We start from the raw sequence: 15,812 nt of genomic DNA, 5'->3' as shown, positions 1-15,812 counted from the left end.
AAGAAAGAACTGTGAAATTCACTGCATGAAATCATGTTTGGATTGACTTCTTGTTAATAAGTTCAGAGCACATTTGAGCTGTGTATATGGAAACACAGTTTGCCAGTCCACCATGCGCTGACGCAAACCAGTGAACCATCAAAGCTCAAATACCAATGTTAGCTATGTATGATACCAATAGGACAGGTCTCTGTTCACACCATTAGTGGTGTGAGATCTACTCAGCAATGGCATTTACTCACACAGTTTGGGCAAAAAGTATTTGAATACATGACCCATGTGACCAGGGCCATTCATGTATTTTTTCCTATCTAAATATAGTTGGCCCTATTTCTGTATTCTAGTGTTGTCAGTTAGGAGCCCAAAAGGTTGAGATAGCATGAATCCACAAAATATTTTCTTTATTTTCTGCTGAAATTCATAAAAAAGATTAAAAACTATAGCCTCCTAAAGGTATTTAAACCACCATATATAAACAATGCAATTTGGTAGATTGCATGTTGGGATATACTAGCTCAACTCCGCTTTTCTTGGGAAGCCGCGAAAATCGCTCATATACTGCATCTTTTATGGAAAAATATGATAACCCAGGCTTGGTCAATAAAGTACTAATTTTAGTGGCAACTTTTTTTGCGGGGGAGGGACAGCATGAAAACTATTACTAGTACAGGTGGCAAACATCCAGTGTGTAATGTGCAGTGGCAGCACACACACCAGCATCAGCAGAGCATGGAAGAAAGCATTTGCTTTCCTTTCCATTCACCTTGTTCATTTGGGGGCCGCTCATCTCATGTTGCTGCTATGGAAGTAGAGGAGAACTGATGCGTTTGGAGGATAGCAGAGAAAGTAGAATCCTACACCACTTTAAATAGGTTCAATTAGAGAGACATCAGATGTCTTGTAAGTCACTGCTGCTGCCAAGATGAGAATTTGCTGAGGAACATGGCAGTGGCGTTCCTTTAAATGAATTGCCATATGATTCCGCTTGGAGAGAAGGCTGCAGTAGCTGGGTCAATGTAGAGTCCTGTGCCCACAAACATGTGAGGTTCTGATGTGGAGTTTCTAAACTTACAATCTAGCAGTGCTGCTGCTACATGCAGAAAGTACCAGAGAACTGTGAGGAACAGCATAGCTGCCACACTGCTAGAAGTGTGTGAATGGGGCCTTGGCAGCTTTCAGTTGCTCGCTGTAGAGAGGGAAGCCTGGGCTTGTTTGAGCAGCTGTGAAAAATTATTTCGGTGCCAGTTAGATCATTAATATTTTTCATCATAAAATGCTATAATTTAAATTCACCATGCTTCTGGCACTTTAATTCTAAAGATATCAATAATCTCAATTATATTTCAAAGTAAGGCACTGGGAGTCTTTGTGTCAGGCTGTAATTTTATTTGGTAGCCTGTTCCCTTGAAATCAGTGGGACTTACCTCCGAGTATGACTTCCTTTGTACTGTACTTGTCGTTGTAAAGCCTTGCTGATAACATTGCCCCTTTATGTGGGCACTGTGGTGCGTACCAAAACTGTTCTTGGCAGGTGACAAGAGTTTTTATGAAGACATTGGCCCCAGGTAAGGATTTTGTCCAGAAAGCCTTCTGATTAATCATTGGATTTCCGATTCACTGTGCAGACTTCTTAATGCTTCATCAGCAGCTTGCCACAACAACACAAGAACTTCACAGTGTTACTGTGTGTGTATGTAAACAGGAGCCGCATGGCATAGTGGTTAAGTGCTTGCACTGCCACTCACACGGTCAGGAGTTCGAGCCCCCTGTGGGTCAGCTATCCTGGCAGCTGGCTCATGGTCAACTCAGCCATCCATCCATTTCTTGGTCGGTAAATGAGTACCTAGCTCATAGCCAGGGGGTAAAGAATATCCAGGGAAAGCAATGGCAAACTACCCCACAAAAGAGGCTTGCCTATGAAATCACTGCTCGCAGTTGTACCCCAGGGTTGGACACGACTGAAAAGGAAACTTTACCTTTACTTTATGTAAACAGAGCCTCAGGTGAAATGTTGAACATTTACTGTTAGAATTATACATAACCTCATGCTGTGATCTGTGACTCTGGCTCCCACAGCAACTATTTTGTGGTTGACTCTGCCACCTGTGGCAGCTATTTTGTGGTAGCCCAATGGATCAAAAAGGTTGTGGATCCCTGATGTAAGTCATATTGGAGAGAACAACAAGAGAGATCATGTATGTTTGTCAGAATGTTATAAGAGAAAGAGAAAAATGGAGCAAGCAGAGGGAATTGAGAGTTATACTCTGTAGAGCAGTGGTGGCGAACCTATGGCACGGGAGCCAGAGCCCTCTCTGTGGGCACGCACAGAGTCGCGCCCGCCCCCCCCCCCCCCCACACACACATACATCTAGGCTGGCCTGGGCATTAAACCTTAGAATTAAACCTAAGACCTAGTTTTGGGGAAGCAGTGTAGATAACCCTGATAAGCGCTGTTAAACCGCACTGATTTTCATGAGAAGAACTAAAGCTCAATCCTTTACCTGGGAGTAAGCTCAGTTGCTGGCAATGGGGCTTGCTTCTGAGTAAACCCTCCTAGGGTTGTGATTCACCCATTGGAAGAGTTGCACGGTTGCTTCAAAGCTAAACCACCAACTACCACCAAGCTTACTCTCAAGTAACGCACACCTTGGAGCCAACTGTTTTTTCTAAACTAAAACCTCAGTATTCAGGTTAAATTGCCGTGTTGGCACTTTGCGATAAATAAATGGGTTTTGGGTTGCAATTTGGGCACTCGGTCTCGAAAATGTTCGCCATCACTGCTGTAGAGTATGAAAAGAGATCTGGTATACGAGGGAGGAAGAAAGAGGCTAAGATGTTGGGGTGATAAGTGAGATCTGGAAGCATAGATGTAGCTGCAACTGGGATGTTTGCCCCGGGCAGTCTCGTTCCGGGAAAAAGGAGGGGCATGGCTGGGCCTGGGCACAACGTTCACGCACCACCCTGGACAAGGCCTGAGCTTGATGGCTGGCCTGGTGGGCTGTGGATGTGCTCTCCGTCACTTTAGAGAACACTCCCACTGCCCACCAGGCCAGCCAACATCGCACCCAGTCCCAGCCACACCCCACCTTCCCGCCAGCTAAAGTAAGTGGGACGCAAGGGGCAGGGCACGCAGGGGTGGGGCATGGGGAACAGGAAATTTGGAGTCTGCTCTGGGCTCCATTTTCCATAGCTAAGCCACTGCTTAGGAGCCAATGGAAAAGAAAGATAGAAAATAGGCAGAGAATGATGGTATTGATTCTCCATGGCCCATTGATGGGGGTGGGGTAGGGGATGAAGTGGCTGTTTTTCAGCTAAAACCTTGGCTGCAGGCTGCTAATATATTTAGGCATGTGTGTTAAATTAGAGCCCTGACCTGGAAAACTCAGGCCAGCCCAATCTCATCAAATCTTGGAAGCAAAGCAGGGTCAGCCCTCATCTGTATTTGGATGGGAGACCTCCATGGAATACCAGTGTTGCTACATAGAGGCAGGCAATAGCCAACAATCTCTGAACATCTCTTGCCGTGAAAACTCTATAGGGTTATCATAAGTTGGCTGTGACTTAAGAACAGAAACAAACAAATAAATAAATGAAACAAAATTAGAACTAATTGGACAGTGATTGCCAGAGGTTTTTCCATTCCGTTTAATTTGTTTTTATTAAGGTTATTCTGCTTTTTCAAATGTGACTGTATTACTGACATATGCACGGCCTTTTTGCTGACCATAGCAAAGTGTCCATTTCTAATAGCCTGAAGTCTAACTGCAGCTCAGCTTGTCAGTATTACAAAAGTGTTGTTTTCCAGTTTGTTTGGTAAGGTGTTGGATTTTGCTTATCGGATCAGCACGTGGGGAAGCAACTCCAAGGTATAATTTAGACAACATCTGCTGTTGAGAGGCCTGCAGAGAAGAAATACTAATAGGTAGTTTTCATTGTATTCTGCAGATGCGTGACAGGCTGCCAACAAGAGACACGCAAATGCAACTGTGTCAGTTGCCTTTATAAAGCAGCAGCAGAAATAATAATAGATGCATTGACATGATTCATTTATATCAAGTAGGCCCCAAACACCTATGGAGACCAAATGCTATTCTGAGGTCATTCTTAAACATAGAGATGAATGTAAGTTTCCTCGGTCAGCTAAAAAACAAAGCACCAAATATACAAGAACTGGATGTGTTTGTAAGTGGTTGTTTGTCATGTTTACAAAGATTTCCTTCTCAGCCATGCATTACTCATTGGTATAATATGCCCTCTCATCCTCTTGTTAGAAGATGGGGTATGACTGGGCTAGGTCCACATGAACTGGAAAGGACTGGACAGCAGGAAGATGGCTGTCAGCAAGAAGTGTTGTGAAGGGAAAGTAGAAAATGAAGGAAATCAAATAGATAACATGTTTATAAAATGCAATACACATGATCCTTAAGACGTCTTGAACTGCAAGTAGTAAAGGGGTTGTGCAGTAAAACAATTGTGAGATTTTTTCAGAACATTTTTCCTTGTGACCTCAGAAGTCAAAGGATTTAGATTTGTTTGAGGTGACCAGTGATGGTGATAGTGTTGCCACAACTTAACTGTGGGATATTATTTCAGGTACGCTGGTGATAACTCATTGCATGTTTTCATTTCTCAATACTTAACACTTCCCTTTTCTGTGCAGGATTTTGTTTCAAAAAGTCTGTGGTCAAAATCATACCACCTCTGGCTTCAGTTAGACATTTCAGACAAAAGAAGGAATGCCCATCAGCACTATGAGCAGGAGATTAGACATTTTAAGGAAATTACATTGGCTCCGAGGAACCAATAATGTTTAATGAGTTTTAGTTTTTATTTTATTTATTTTTAAATTTATACCCTGCCCTACTCCCAAAGAGCTCAAGGCAGCTTACAATGGCATAAAGCCTAAAATCATACATAAAATTCATTAAAAAGCTATCAATAACTATCAATAAAAACAAATCATGAAACCATTTAAAACAATCTAGCTAAAAAACCCAGATGGCAAGGCACATTATTTCTCTCATGGGAGGCTCAGGGGAGATATCATAATTGGGAAAAATTTAGCTGACCTGATGAAAAGGCCTTGCAGAACAGTTCCATTTTGGGGGCCCTGTGGAATTTAATCAGGTTACGCAAGGGCCTGATGTTACTCAGGAACATGTTCCGCCAGGCTGGGGCCAGGGCTATAAAGGCCCTGGCGCTTGTTACAGCCACCCAGATATCCCTCGAGCCTGGGACCACCAGTAGATTCCCCTCCACCGAGCAGAGAGGTCTCTGAGGGCGATATTGGGAGATGCAGTCCTTGCTACTTCATCTATTGCTTGAGTTTTGTTTAGCAGCCTTCTACTTTGTAGTGGTCAGTTTAACTTGGGAGGTCTGGGGTTTGTTTCAGTCATCCTAACTTTAATGATGTGGGTAATTTAAGATCAGCTGAAGACAACATGTTTGGGTTAGCCCAATCATTAGCCAGTCACAGTCAGCAGAAATGAACAGGCTGATTTCTTGTGGGAGTGACGCATTTAAACAGTGCATATTCTAACAGGGGCAAACAAATCCTTGGAATTGAAATCTGGATTAGGTGAAACTAGGTTGCTGTGTTTTAAAGAATATCTAAAATTATCCTTTAGGGTTTTGGACTATTCTGTTTGTTTGGATAGATTTCCTGTCCATGGAGAGAAAAACCATCCTTTAATGAATTGCCTTTTGTGGTTAATGTTCTTTCTCCTTATTAGACAAGCTGCAGTAATGTGCATAACTTTTACAGTCAGTTATTTAGAAGAAGAAGGAGGAGGAGGAGGAGGAGGAGGAGGAGGAGGAGGAGGAGTTTGGATTTATATCCCCCCTTTTTCTCCTGTAGGAGACTCAAAGGGGCTTACAATCTCTTTGCCCTTCCTCCCTCACAACAAACACCCTGTGAGGTGGGTGGGGCTGAGAGAGCTCCGAAAAGCTATGACTAGCCCAAGGTCACGCAACTGGCGTGTGTGGGAGTGCACAGGCTAATCTGAATTCCCCATATAAGCCTCCACAACTCAAGTGGCAGAGCTGGGAATCAAACCCGGTTCCTCCAGATCAGAGTGCACCTGCTCTTAGCCACTGCTCTCAGCCACTACGCCAGTGCATAACTCTGTTCCATTTTGCCTTTTTGTCACAATGGATATTTCAAGTCTGCAACATCAGCCTTGGTCTGCTGTATCCATTCAGACAGGGCTTTGAAAAAAAGGGGAGGCTGATGATTTAACAAAGACTTGCTACAGCTCTGCAGCTGTTTGGGGAGGATGGTAACAGCCCCTCTTTTATCAACATGGCATATTCTCTAAATGAAGACGTTCTTCAGGGTCTTTCTGTGTCACAGATGGAACATGGCAGCAAATCCTATCCCATCCCTAAAGTAGAGTTCAGTTTGAGTGTACAGATGCCTTGTTTAATTCCAGAGACTGAAGGGACAGTGGCTATTCATTTTTTCCCTAGCTGAAAGAGAACTCGGTAATGAATAGAGGATGTAATCCAGCCAAATCCAAGTGTTCATAATAATAAATTATAATAAAAGAAGCAGCATAAAGTGTGGAGTTTCGATAAAAGCTTGGCTGAATTTTTAAAAAATAAACTGTGCACACTCCCAAGGGATTCTTATTTATTAGGATTGTAGTTCCTTGTGAGTAGGCAACACAGCTCCATAAAACATTTGAGTTTACGAATCCCTTTAATGTCCTAGACAATTAAGAAAAAAAGGTTTGATTTTTGAAGTCTTATATTGGAGTGGTGGCATGGTTTACCATATCTCTTTCCCTTTCAAAGAAAACACACGAACACATCTTGAAGTTAAATGGCATATTTCTAATAGTAAGGTCAGAATCTAGATCAAATGCTACTGTTTAATTTTTTTATAACCTGTGAACGACGGTTATGATTGTTGACATGTGTCTTCTCTTGTTCTTCTGGTACACTTTTCCTGCTCATGTACTTCTGGTATACTGTTCAGTTGCCTGATTGTTCCGCATACATATTGAAAAGAAGGGCACTTATCCAGCCATGAAGTGGACACACATCACAGGCATGTCCTTGAATATTTCAGATTGTGCATTTCTCATTCATTATTAAGGTCAAGCCCAAACAACCTCTGATCAAAGCCAAGAACAAACTACCAATTATACATTCTGAACTGTGAAATGTTTGACAATCCCTTTGTTTCTGCAGATCCAGAATGGCAGTAAAGGCAGGAAACTGCTGGTTGGATTTGACCGCATGGCTCACAAGCTGTTCAAGCCTGCCTTGTGTTAACCACAGCAGACTTACCACTTTTGCCTATCCTGTTTTGAAGGCTTCTTTCAGACCAGGGCTGTTTCCGCACGGGCGGAATACAGCGGCCCAGGGACGCTAAAAACAGCGTCCCTGGGGAGGGGTTCACATGGCCGCCACTGCTGTATTGCAGCAGCGGCAGCCTCAAACACCTGAGTGGCGCGAAGCCGCTGTTTCCGATTTCAGAAACAGCGGCTTCCAACCGCTGCCATGCAAAGGGCAGCGGCTGGAAGGCACCATCCCACCCCCTTCCCGAACGCCTTCCCTTCCCTCCGACCTTCTGGTGCGTTGTCCAGGCCTGGGGACACGCCCCCCTGCTCTGCAACTCCAGAGCTGTTGCGTGTCCCCTGGCCTGGGCAACACAGCAGAAGGTCGGAGGGAAGCGCCATCTTCCCTGCCCCTACCGGGACCATTTGTGCATCGTATACACCGACGCACCCCCCGAGCGTGGATGTGCGGAAACAGCCCAGGTTTTTAATTGCTTTGCTTCAAACTAAGATTTTAAATGACCCAGTTACAATCCATCATCATTTGGTTATCCTGCCCAAATTTCCAGTATGCCTGTCATTACTTCAGTTGAAAAAAAAGTTAAAGTCCTTTTCTGCATGAGTTATTTAAAACGTATTTTGCCACCAAATGCTACATTTTTTTCTCTGAATTCCACTCTTTCCCCCCTCCATTTGGTTCTGGAAATCCTTTCTCTTCATTGTTTTCCCAAGCATTTTTGCTGCAGTTCTTTTCTATCAGTTTCTGAGCCAGCTTCCCTGGAATGTAGGATCATGTTGAAATGGGTCTTTATTTCTCCACTCCACCAAACACCTGGCTGTTATCCACACCCCGGTGTAGTCACCCAACCCCCCCCCCCCCTCGGCCACTTCTCCTCCCCTTTATCTTCCGTTTTCAAAAGGATATATTTTTTAAAAAATGTCTTTGTCATACTGTATTAGTGCTCTAACATTAGGGCATGGACAAAAGCTTTGTCAACTTTGTCTATTACCTTAATGCTAAGGTAAGGATACACTGCGTCTGCAGTTAGGTGTGAGTGAAATTGACTGCTGCAACAATGATCATGTGTTACTGCAGTTCAAATTCGGCTGAAAACTGTGGTTCCTTGGGTGGGGAGGATACATATTTCTGTTCCTTCTGGTAATAGCACCTGCTCCAGGAGTTGTTCTGGCTTCCATTTTGGGTTGGTAGTTCTCAAACTGTAGAAATGGAAGGGAGTCATTTTTAAATTGCTGCTTCAAAATGTTATTGCTCAGTAACACTAGAGCACTTGTACTAACGATAAAAAGGGGGAAGGTTGTTCTTCTGTTTCATGGATGACATCCCACTTTCATCAGAAACAATACATTTTCAGCTGTAGCATGTGAAATAAATACAACTAAAGAAACAAGGGGGAAGAATTTTAAAAAAGGGAAAGGAGATGTGTGGAATGATTTTGCAGAAATCATTTCCAAGATGCAATGTTTGACTTTTGGGGAAATCTGTGGTAAGCTATACATGTAGAAAAGGCCAATGTCATATGAAACTAAGAAAATGAGAGTTACTTATTCTGAGTCAGAGTATGCATCCATCTCATCCAATATTCTGTTTTTAGTAGATGTCTTTGGAAGTTCATGTGCAGAGCATGCCATAATTGCTATGCCATGCACTGTTGCTTGCTCCTGTCAAGCAGCAAACCAGCATTCAGCAATCAAAGACACTGGCTCAGGGCATTGCATTGGTCCGAAGCTGTGTATAAAGCACCTGTTTAAAACAGTAAAGGAACAAGAGTACTCACAAAGGTCATACTTCACCCTCAGCTCTGTAGTTTCCACAGATTGGGGGGCGGGTTTGGGGGGGTTGGGGGGGAGTGACAGAGCATCCCTTTAGTTCAGTTCTAGTGCTTCCACATCAAACCAGAAGTGAAGTCATCATGTGAGGATGTGGATCACTCCCCCCCACACACACACACACATTCTGCTTGCCTGCTTCTGCTTGCCAACCAGCTGAATGTCAGCAGACAGCAGCTGAAATTGGTTGGCAATTGTCCACCATTAGCGGGCACCTGGAAACCCTAAGAATTATATATACAACAAATAGATAATATATAGCTTATACAGTGGCATAGACTGTGTCCCAGAGGTGTAGCAAGGAGGGAAAGCGCTCCGTGCACTGGTGTGCCCTCCGCCCCATCCCAGAATGTCCCCGCCATGCCCCCGCCACGCCCTTGCCACACTCCCACAGGGGGTGCCCGGTGTGTCTCGCACCCCTTATCCCCTTTGAGCTATGCTTCTGCAGTGTGTCCTGTTCTTTGTTTCTGTTGTCAATAAAAACTGAATAACCCAATTTTACATAGTTTTCTAAATAGCGGAAGCGTGGGAGCCTTCCTTGCTTTCTCAAGCAGTCATTCCACAAATGGAGGGCACAACAGAGAATTCATATGTATAGGCAACTGTCAATCTTACCCATGTGCAGGGTGGTACCTTCAGAAGGCCTTGCACAAATGAGCAAAGCTGCTCTAGTGGAACAGCAGGGAGACAGTCCTATAGGTATGAGGGTTTATGAAGAGTATGTGATACATATGTGATAGTCAAACCCTTGAATTGAGACCAGTAATGATGGGCAGCCAATGGGGTGATAATAGTATGAGTGTAATATTATTTATTTATTTATTTATTTATATTTATTTATTAGTTCCACTTTTATACCGCCCTCCCCAAAAGGGCTCAGGGCGGTTTACATCACAATAAAAAGCGGATAACAAAATAAAATACTAAAATTCATATCAGTTAAAAGCAGCGCTCCTAATTCATAGTCAGTTAAAACAGATGGTGTTTAGCCATTAACTCCTCAACTCCCCTGAGAGGGGAACAGCGGATCTTAGTTGTTAATGGTTGTTAATAGTTGTTATTCATACACCTCCTAACTCATGATAGTAACTAAACTACCGAGTACATTAATGGCTGAAGTGTGGTTTGGTTTGGACACTTCTTGGTCCATAACTCAATCTCTTAACCATTGTGCTACTTCAGGGCTCATGTGGAATATAAAATGCATATAGGTCCTATGTAAAGTTAAGATCAACTGGGTTTGATATTGTGCAGAGTTCTTTTTTTATAATTCCTACAGGGCCCATGATATTATCTGAAGCAAATGCCCTTGTTTATTTCAGTAAGTTCTTTGTAAGGAACTTGTCTAGTGAAAAGGGTTTCTTATCTCCCACAAACAGAATATTCATTTGTGGAAAGCTAAGGAAGGGATCATACCTAACTATTAAACATCCCGCATTATACTACTAGGTTATGGAAAGTATTTCATCCAACCACATTTTCTCAATAATCCTTATAAGAGTTCCCACCTCCCCTTCACTACTTTTCACAGTAGGACCTTAATTTGTTTTCCTTATGGGGCAAAAGACAGCCTTAGTGCTTTTCTTGTCTCCCTTGCTGCATCCTAAATCCCCCAAAGCCAGTAGAATTGCTCCATGCTGAGTTTTTCATAGTGTGAAATTTAAACTGCTTGACACCAGTGGCCACTGCCTCAGAGGCATGATTGAGAGAAGCAATCATCAAAAGATCATCTGCTGTAATAGGAGCTTTTGACCTGACTGATAAGGCCAGTAGAAAAGTACTAATAAACACACCCTGAATCTTAGAATGATTGCCACTTGTGATTGTCTTAAACCAAAATCTGAAAATAATCATTCTTTCTAGTATAATGACTTGACTGTTTATTTTAATTGTTTCATTTTGTCTCATAAGGAAAAAATCACAACTCTCACCTTTGACAAAAAGAGAGCTATTAAGATTTGTTGAAAGCAGTTGTTGCCTGAAAATAAGTAGATTACATGGGAAAATATGGGATTTCTTCTTAGTATGTTATTATTTGATAGTTGGTGTTCCATAGCCTGAAATCAATAAGCATAGCCTGAAATTTTAGTGACCCTGTGATACATTTTTTTTAAATACCAGCCCAATTTCTTGGTGTAAATATTTTCCTTCAAACTAACAAGAAGTAGAATAGAGACTATCTTGAAGAGATACATTCCAGCTTTTGCTTTTGTATTGAGTAGGGGGTGGGGGGTGGCCTAAGACCATTTTCTCACAGCATATGCTCAGCAACAATCTAAATGTTGCCTCTTCAAGACAGTCTCTTTTCAAAAGATACAGGTGTGACTGTCTGCAAATAGATGGTTGATGAGGGCAGAGTCGCTATAAGGATGTACTCCTCTGCTGTGACTTAGCTATATCAAGCCACAACAATTGTAACTGTCATTATTTCTGAGACTGGCCGACCTGTTTTTTGTGTATTTGCTGTACATATTCCGTTCAACATCTCAGGACTATAAATTCATTTTTTAAAGTAAGGCATTGAGTTTTGATGTGTTATGAAAAAACAAGGGATTCGGTGGTTGTATTGATGGATAAGCACCTTGAGATGTTTCCAGTTAACAGAAATTAGCAGGATTGTACAAGGTTACAGAATATCTTTCTCCCCTGTCAAACAAGGAAAAATTAACAAAAGAGATTACTGAAATTTCTATTCAAAATGAGTAGATGTGGACAGAAGTCAAGTGCCCAGATTAAGGAGGGTTTGACAATGGCTAGAGCAAAATAGAGGACATTAGTTTTCCAAACTAAATAGGAACCTTTTGGGCTGATTGTTATCTATTCAGTGATGTCCTAACATCCATACAAAGAAACCTGGACAAGTAATAAAGTGTAAACTCCTGGGATTACAGATGCTAATTATATAAAAGTTGAGTGGTGTAGAGTTTGAAAATTGGACGAAATGGAATAGCAGGGATGCTGTTTGGGGGTGGATTCCAGCATCACTTGTTTAAACTAGGGAGCCCAGATTCTCCTTTTAAATCCACCTTAAAGGGAGAATCTGGGGTTCCCAGTTTAAATAACATTGAAAGTGATTCTGTTTCCCCCAATTGGGAGGCCTGGATACAACACCATAAAATGTTTTCATAGCAGTAATAAAACATTTGGAAAGCATTTTTAAAAAATTTTCAAAAAATTTTTTTTTGCTGTGTGGCATGGCCCATTGCTGTGTTCAGATTTGTGAGTTGGGGCATGTTCTATAATGTGATGGTGACTTTGAAACGACCTGTTGTAAAAAATCATTGCTTGTTCATGGTGAGGGAGGGCAGCTGCCCATGGGGAGGGCGCCAAACTCCAGTTTGCCTAGATATGTCACTGGGCGTAGCTACAAGGGGGGGTGCATGTTGCACCGGGCACATGCCTGGGGGGCATCAAACTCAGGTTTTGCCCAGGGCTCCAATTTTGCCTAGTTACACCACTGTGGAATAGAGTAGACCCATGCAACCAAAGTCTTTGTCCTCTCTCATATTATTGACTTCCCTACTTCACTTTATTCCATTGACTTCCCTTCTTCACTTTATTCCTTTGTAAGATCCTCTGTCCCTGCATTATATACCATTCCTGGAAGCATGTGGAAATACAAATTCATATTAGGTTAATATTTGGCAAATCTAAATATTTATCAGAAAGCTGATCTTTTAAAATCAGAAACTCCCCCATCTACTATTTACAAGAATAAATTTATATGACTATGGGAGCAATCCTAAGAAGGTCTACTCATAAGTATGTCCTATTTTATTTAATGTGTGGTGCTTACTTTCTGGAAAATGTTCTTAGGATTGCAGCTTGTGAGTTATAGAGAGTGGTAGATTTCTCTCTCAGTGCTGAGTGACTATCACTACCTTTGGGACAGTTGATGTGGATTAAGTCTTATCATTATAAGCCCCTGTTTTGGAATGATCTTTTGTCATACTGCTCAGACTTTAATAAGTAAATAAATAACCTTTATCTGTGGAGCCTGTGTGGCTAACAGTTTGGGGAAACATGCAGTTAATATTTATGAATGTAACGTATTTGGTCAGAGTAAAAGACAAAGCCAGCTTCTTAATGATAGTCTGTTTCTATGTTGTTGAATGGTTAAATTTGTGACAGGATGGGAAAGACTAAATACCAGGAGATACAGGGAGGCAGGTGAAGAACCAGCTACATTTAGATGTCTCAGTAAGCTTTGATTAAACTCTAACTGTGCATAAAAACAGCTTGTTGCTATGCCTGCATATTCACTTCCCTCCTATCTTCTTGTACAGAATTTGATGCAAAATATCTTGGTTCTATCAGCATCAATCCATGATGGATTCAAGCCTTTATCAGCGGCCCATTACACATGGAATACTTGCCTTGATGTAAGGGAGAGGGAAGGCTGGCCATGAGTGGAGGAAAGATATCTGGGGCAAAGCTGTGCCCTTGGCAAATTTCCCCACTCTGGCGGCAAAATAAATTAGAAGTCATGCTAAAAGTGGTCTCACTTGCAGTGGAGAGAACGGAAAGTACAAGAAATCTTTATGTGACGAACATTTACCCCATCAAACAGCAAGCACTTCATGTGTAATCAGCAAGTTGGTACTTTTTATCACATGTGTGGGGCAAATGTACTACTTTTGATCATCCTGATACGTACAATCACCATTTTGGATGCAATATGACATGTTCATATTTTCAGCTTTGGGTACACATGGACCAGACTGGTTTCAGGCATAATGTCAGTTATGTGTACTGGGGAGGATCAAGTGTAGAGCCTTCTTTCCATAGACCTGGTAAAACATAAAAGACTGAAAAGAGCTTCACCATCTGAATTGGGGGGCCTCAGTGAACTGGAGTTTTTGGAGTTAACTCTGGTTGAATCGCAAGCCTCTAACTGGTTGAATCGCATGCCCTTTCATCTTCTCGCTAGACCTCCACTCAGAAGAATGAAAAATTCTCTTTGTGAGGGAGGTGTTGTTGTTTAAATATAGGTTCTGGTCTGTTCTGTATTTTGAGCTCAGTATTTTAAAATTACTTTTAAATCTGTTCTGTTTTCTCCCCATTTACAGGTCTATTTTACAGTTTAATTTTTTTTTAACAGAAAGGTGTCGGGATTTTTTTAGTGGAATCTATTGCATTTTATAAAAGTTTTGAGCCACTTTGGGGTCTCTTGCTAAAAAAAATCAGAGTATATGTGAAATAATATAAACATAAATAGGTTCAAAGTAGTAGTTCTTGAGAGTTCTTTGTCATACTAAGCCAGTGATCCCAATATGGTGCCCAGGGACACCACAGTACCCACCAATTTATTTATTGGCTGTCACTTTATCTTTCCCAAAGAAAGCCAATCCTGGCTTTTTCCCCTCCTTATTAGAAAAGGAGGTGCTTTTGAGGAACCCAGGATGAATCATGTTTGGGTCTGCAGGATGCTGCTTCTATCAAAGGAGGATGCTTTGTTTGGAATTTTACATTTGTCCTCCCTGAGGCAAATTTTGTGATTGGTCCCATCTCCCATGGTAGCCATTTGATGGTAGTTGCCACTATCCTTTCTTAACATTCCACAGACTACAATTTGTTGGGGTTTTTTGGTATGTAATTTTATCCAGCTCTTGATGAAAGGAAGTAGACTATGCCATCAAATATGTACAGACATGCATACAGAGAGGTCACAATAGGAAGTTTTATGATGGCATTCAAACCTCTCTACATTCTTTTTTTCCTATACAGTAAATCTACTCTTTCTACTCTTGAATGACTCATGATTGAACTAACCATCTTTTAACGTGCCTGATGAGAAGAATTCTCAGGTTGATTTCCATAAATATCCCAAGAAGAGAGTGGTGATTCACTAATCATTATATTGAAATATATGTTGTTAGCCTTTAAGTCTCCCCTAGATTTTTGTCTTATTTTGTCTTATTTTTGTCTCTTTAGTCTGTGTCTAGCATGTCATCCCATACTGAATGTCAGGTGTCAAGTCCTAGACTGTGCTGTTTGTTTCACCTTAATTCACTTGTGCCAGATATTGTAGATATAAAACCAGCAAACATGGAGGAGCTGACGGAAGTGATTACAGCTGCAGAGTTTCATCCACACCATTGCAACACCTTTGTCTACAGCAGCAGCAAAGGGACAATAAGATTATGTGACATGAGAGCATCTGCCCTGTGTGACAAGCACTCCAAATGTGAGTATCTCCTGACTTCCATGTCTGTGTCAGGGGGTGGGGGTGGGGGGATTGCATTAAGGACTTTCTCCCAATGACTGGCCTATGTGGAAAAATTAAAGACTTTAATGATCTCTCAAAAAGGTATGTTCCAGATACACAAGCAGGATATTAACAAAGGATACTATATTTGCCAGTTATAAGATATAAGAGCACTTTCCCATTTCCAAACAAGCATCAGCTTGGCCCAAGATTTCACTCTGTTCAGTCTCAACTTTGTGTTGCACTAAGTAACTTGAGCAGCCTGTGATTCTTATTTAATGGAATCTTAGATGTCTCCAAGGAATTGTTTAATGTCAGGCTGAAAGTTAATAGGAAATTCCTGCATTGTGGATGAAGCTGTGCGATGGACTGTACAGAAAAATAGAGGTTTAAAAGTGCAAGTCAGTCAGTGGAACAAGGTGCTATCACAACAGAGTGGGGAGTATCTTCCTAGAAAAGGAAAGCACCCTGAT

General features: G+C 41.8%; 1 protein-coding gene across 5 annotated transcripts in view; it reads left to right on the top strand.

Moving 5' to 3' along the window:
- PPP2R2B (protein phosphatase 2 regulatory subunit Bbeta) overlaps window positions 1-15,812 on the top strand; it is a 312,161-nt gene that overhangs the window by 270,620 nt on the left and 25,729 nt on the right. For all 5 annotated transcript variants that reach the window (XM_048487689.1, XM_048487688.1, XM_048487687.1 and 2 more), the window contains one exon: window positions 15,154-15,318. In XM_048487689.1, coding sequence (XP_048343646.1) covers window positions 15,154-15,318 — 165 coding nt within the window. The remainder of the gene's footprint in view (window positions 1-15,153; window positions 15,319-15,812) is intronic.

This window comes from Sphaerodactylus townsendi, linkage group LG03 (genome assembly GCF_021028975.2).
Source record: "Sphaerodactylus townsendi isolate TG3544 linkage group LG03, MPM_Stown_v2.3, whole genome shotgun sequence".
NCBI classification, from domain to species: Eukaryota; Metazoa; Chordata; class Lepidosauria; order Squamata; family Sphaerodactylidae; genus Sphaerodactylus; species Sphaerodactylus townsendi.
This window is presented reverse-complemented; position numbering and strand designations above follow the sequence as displayed.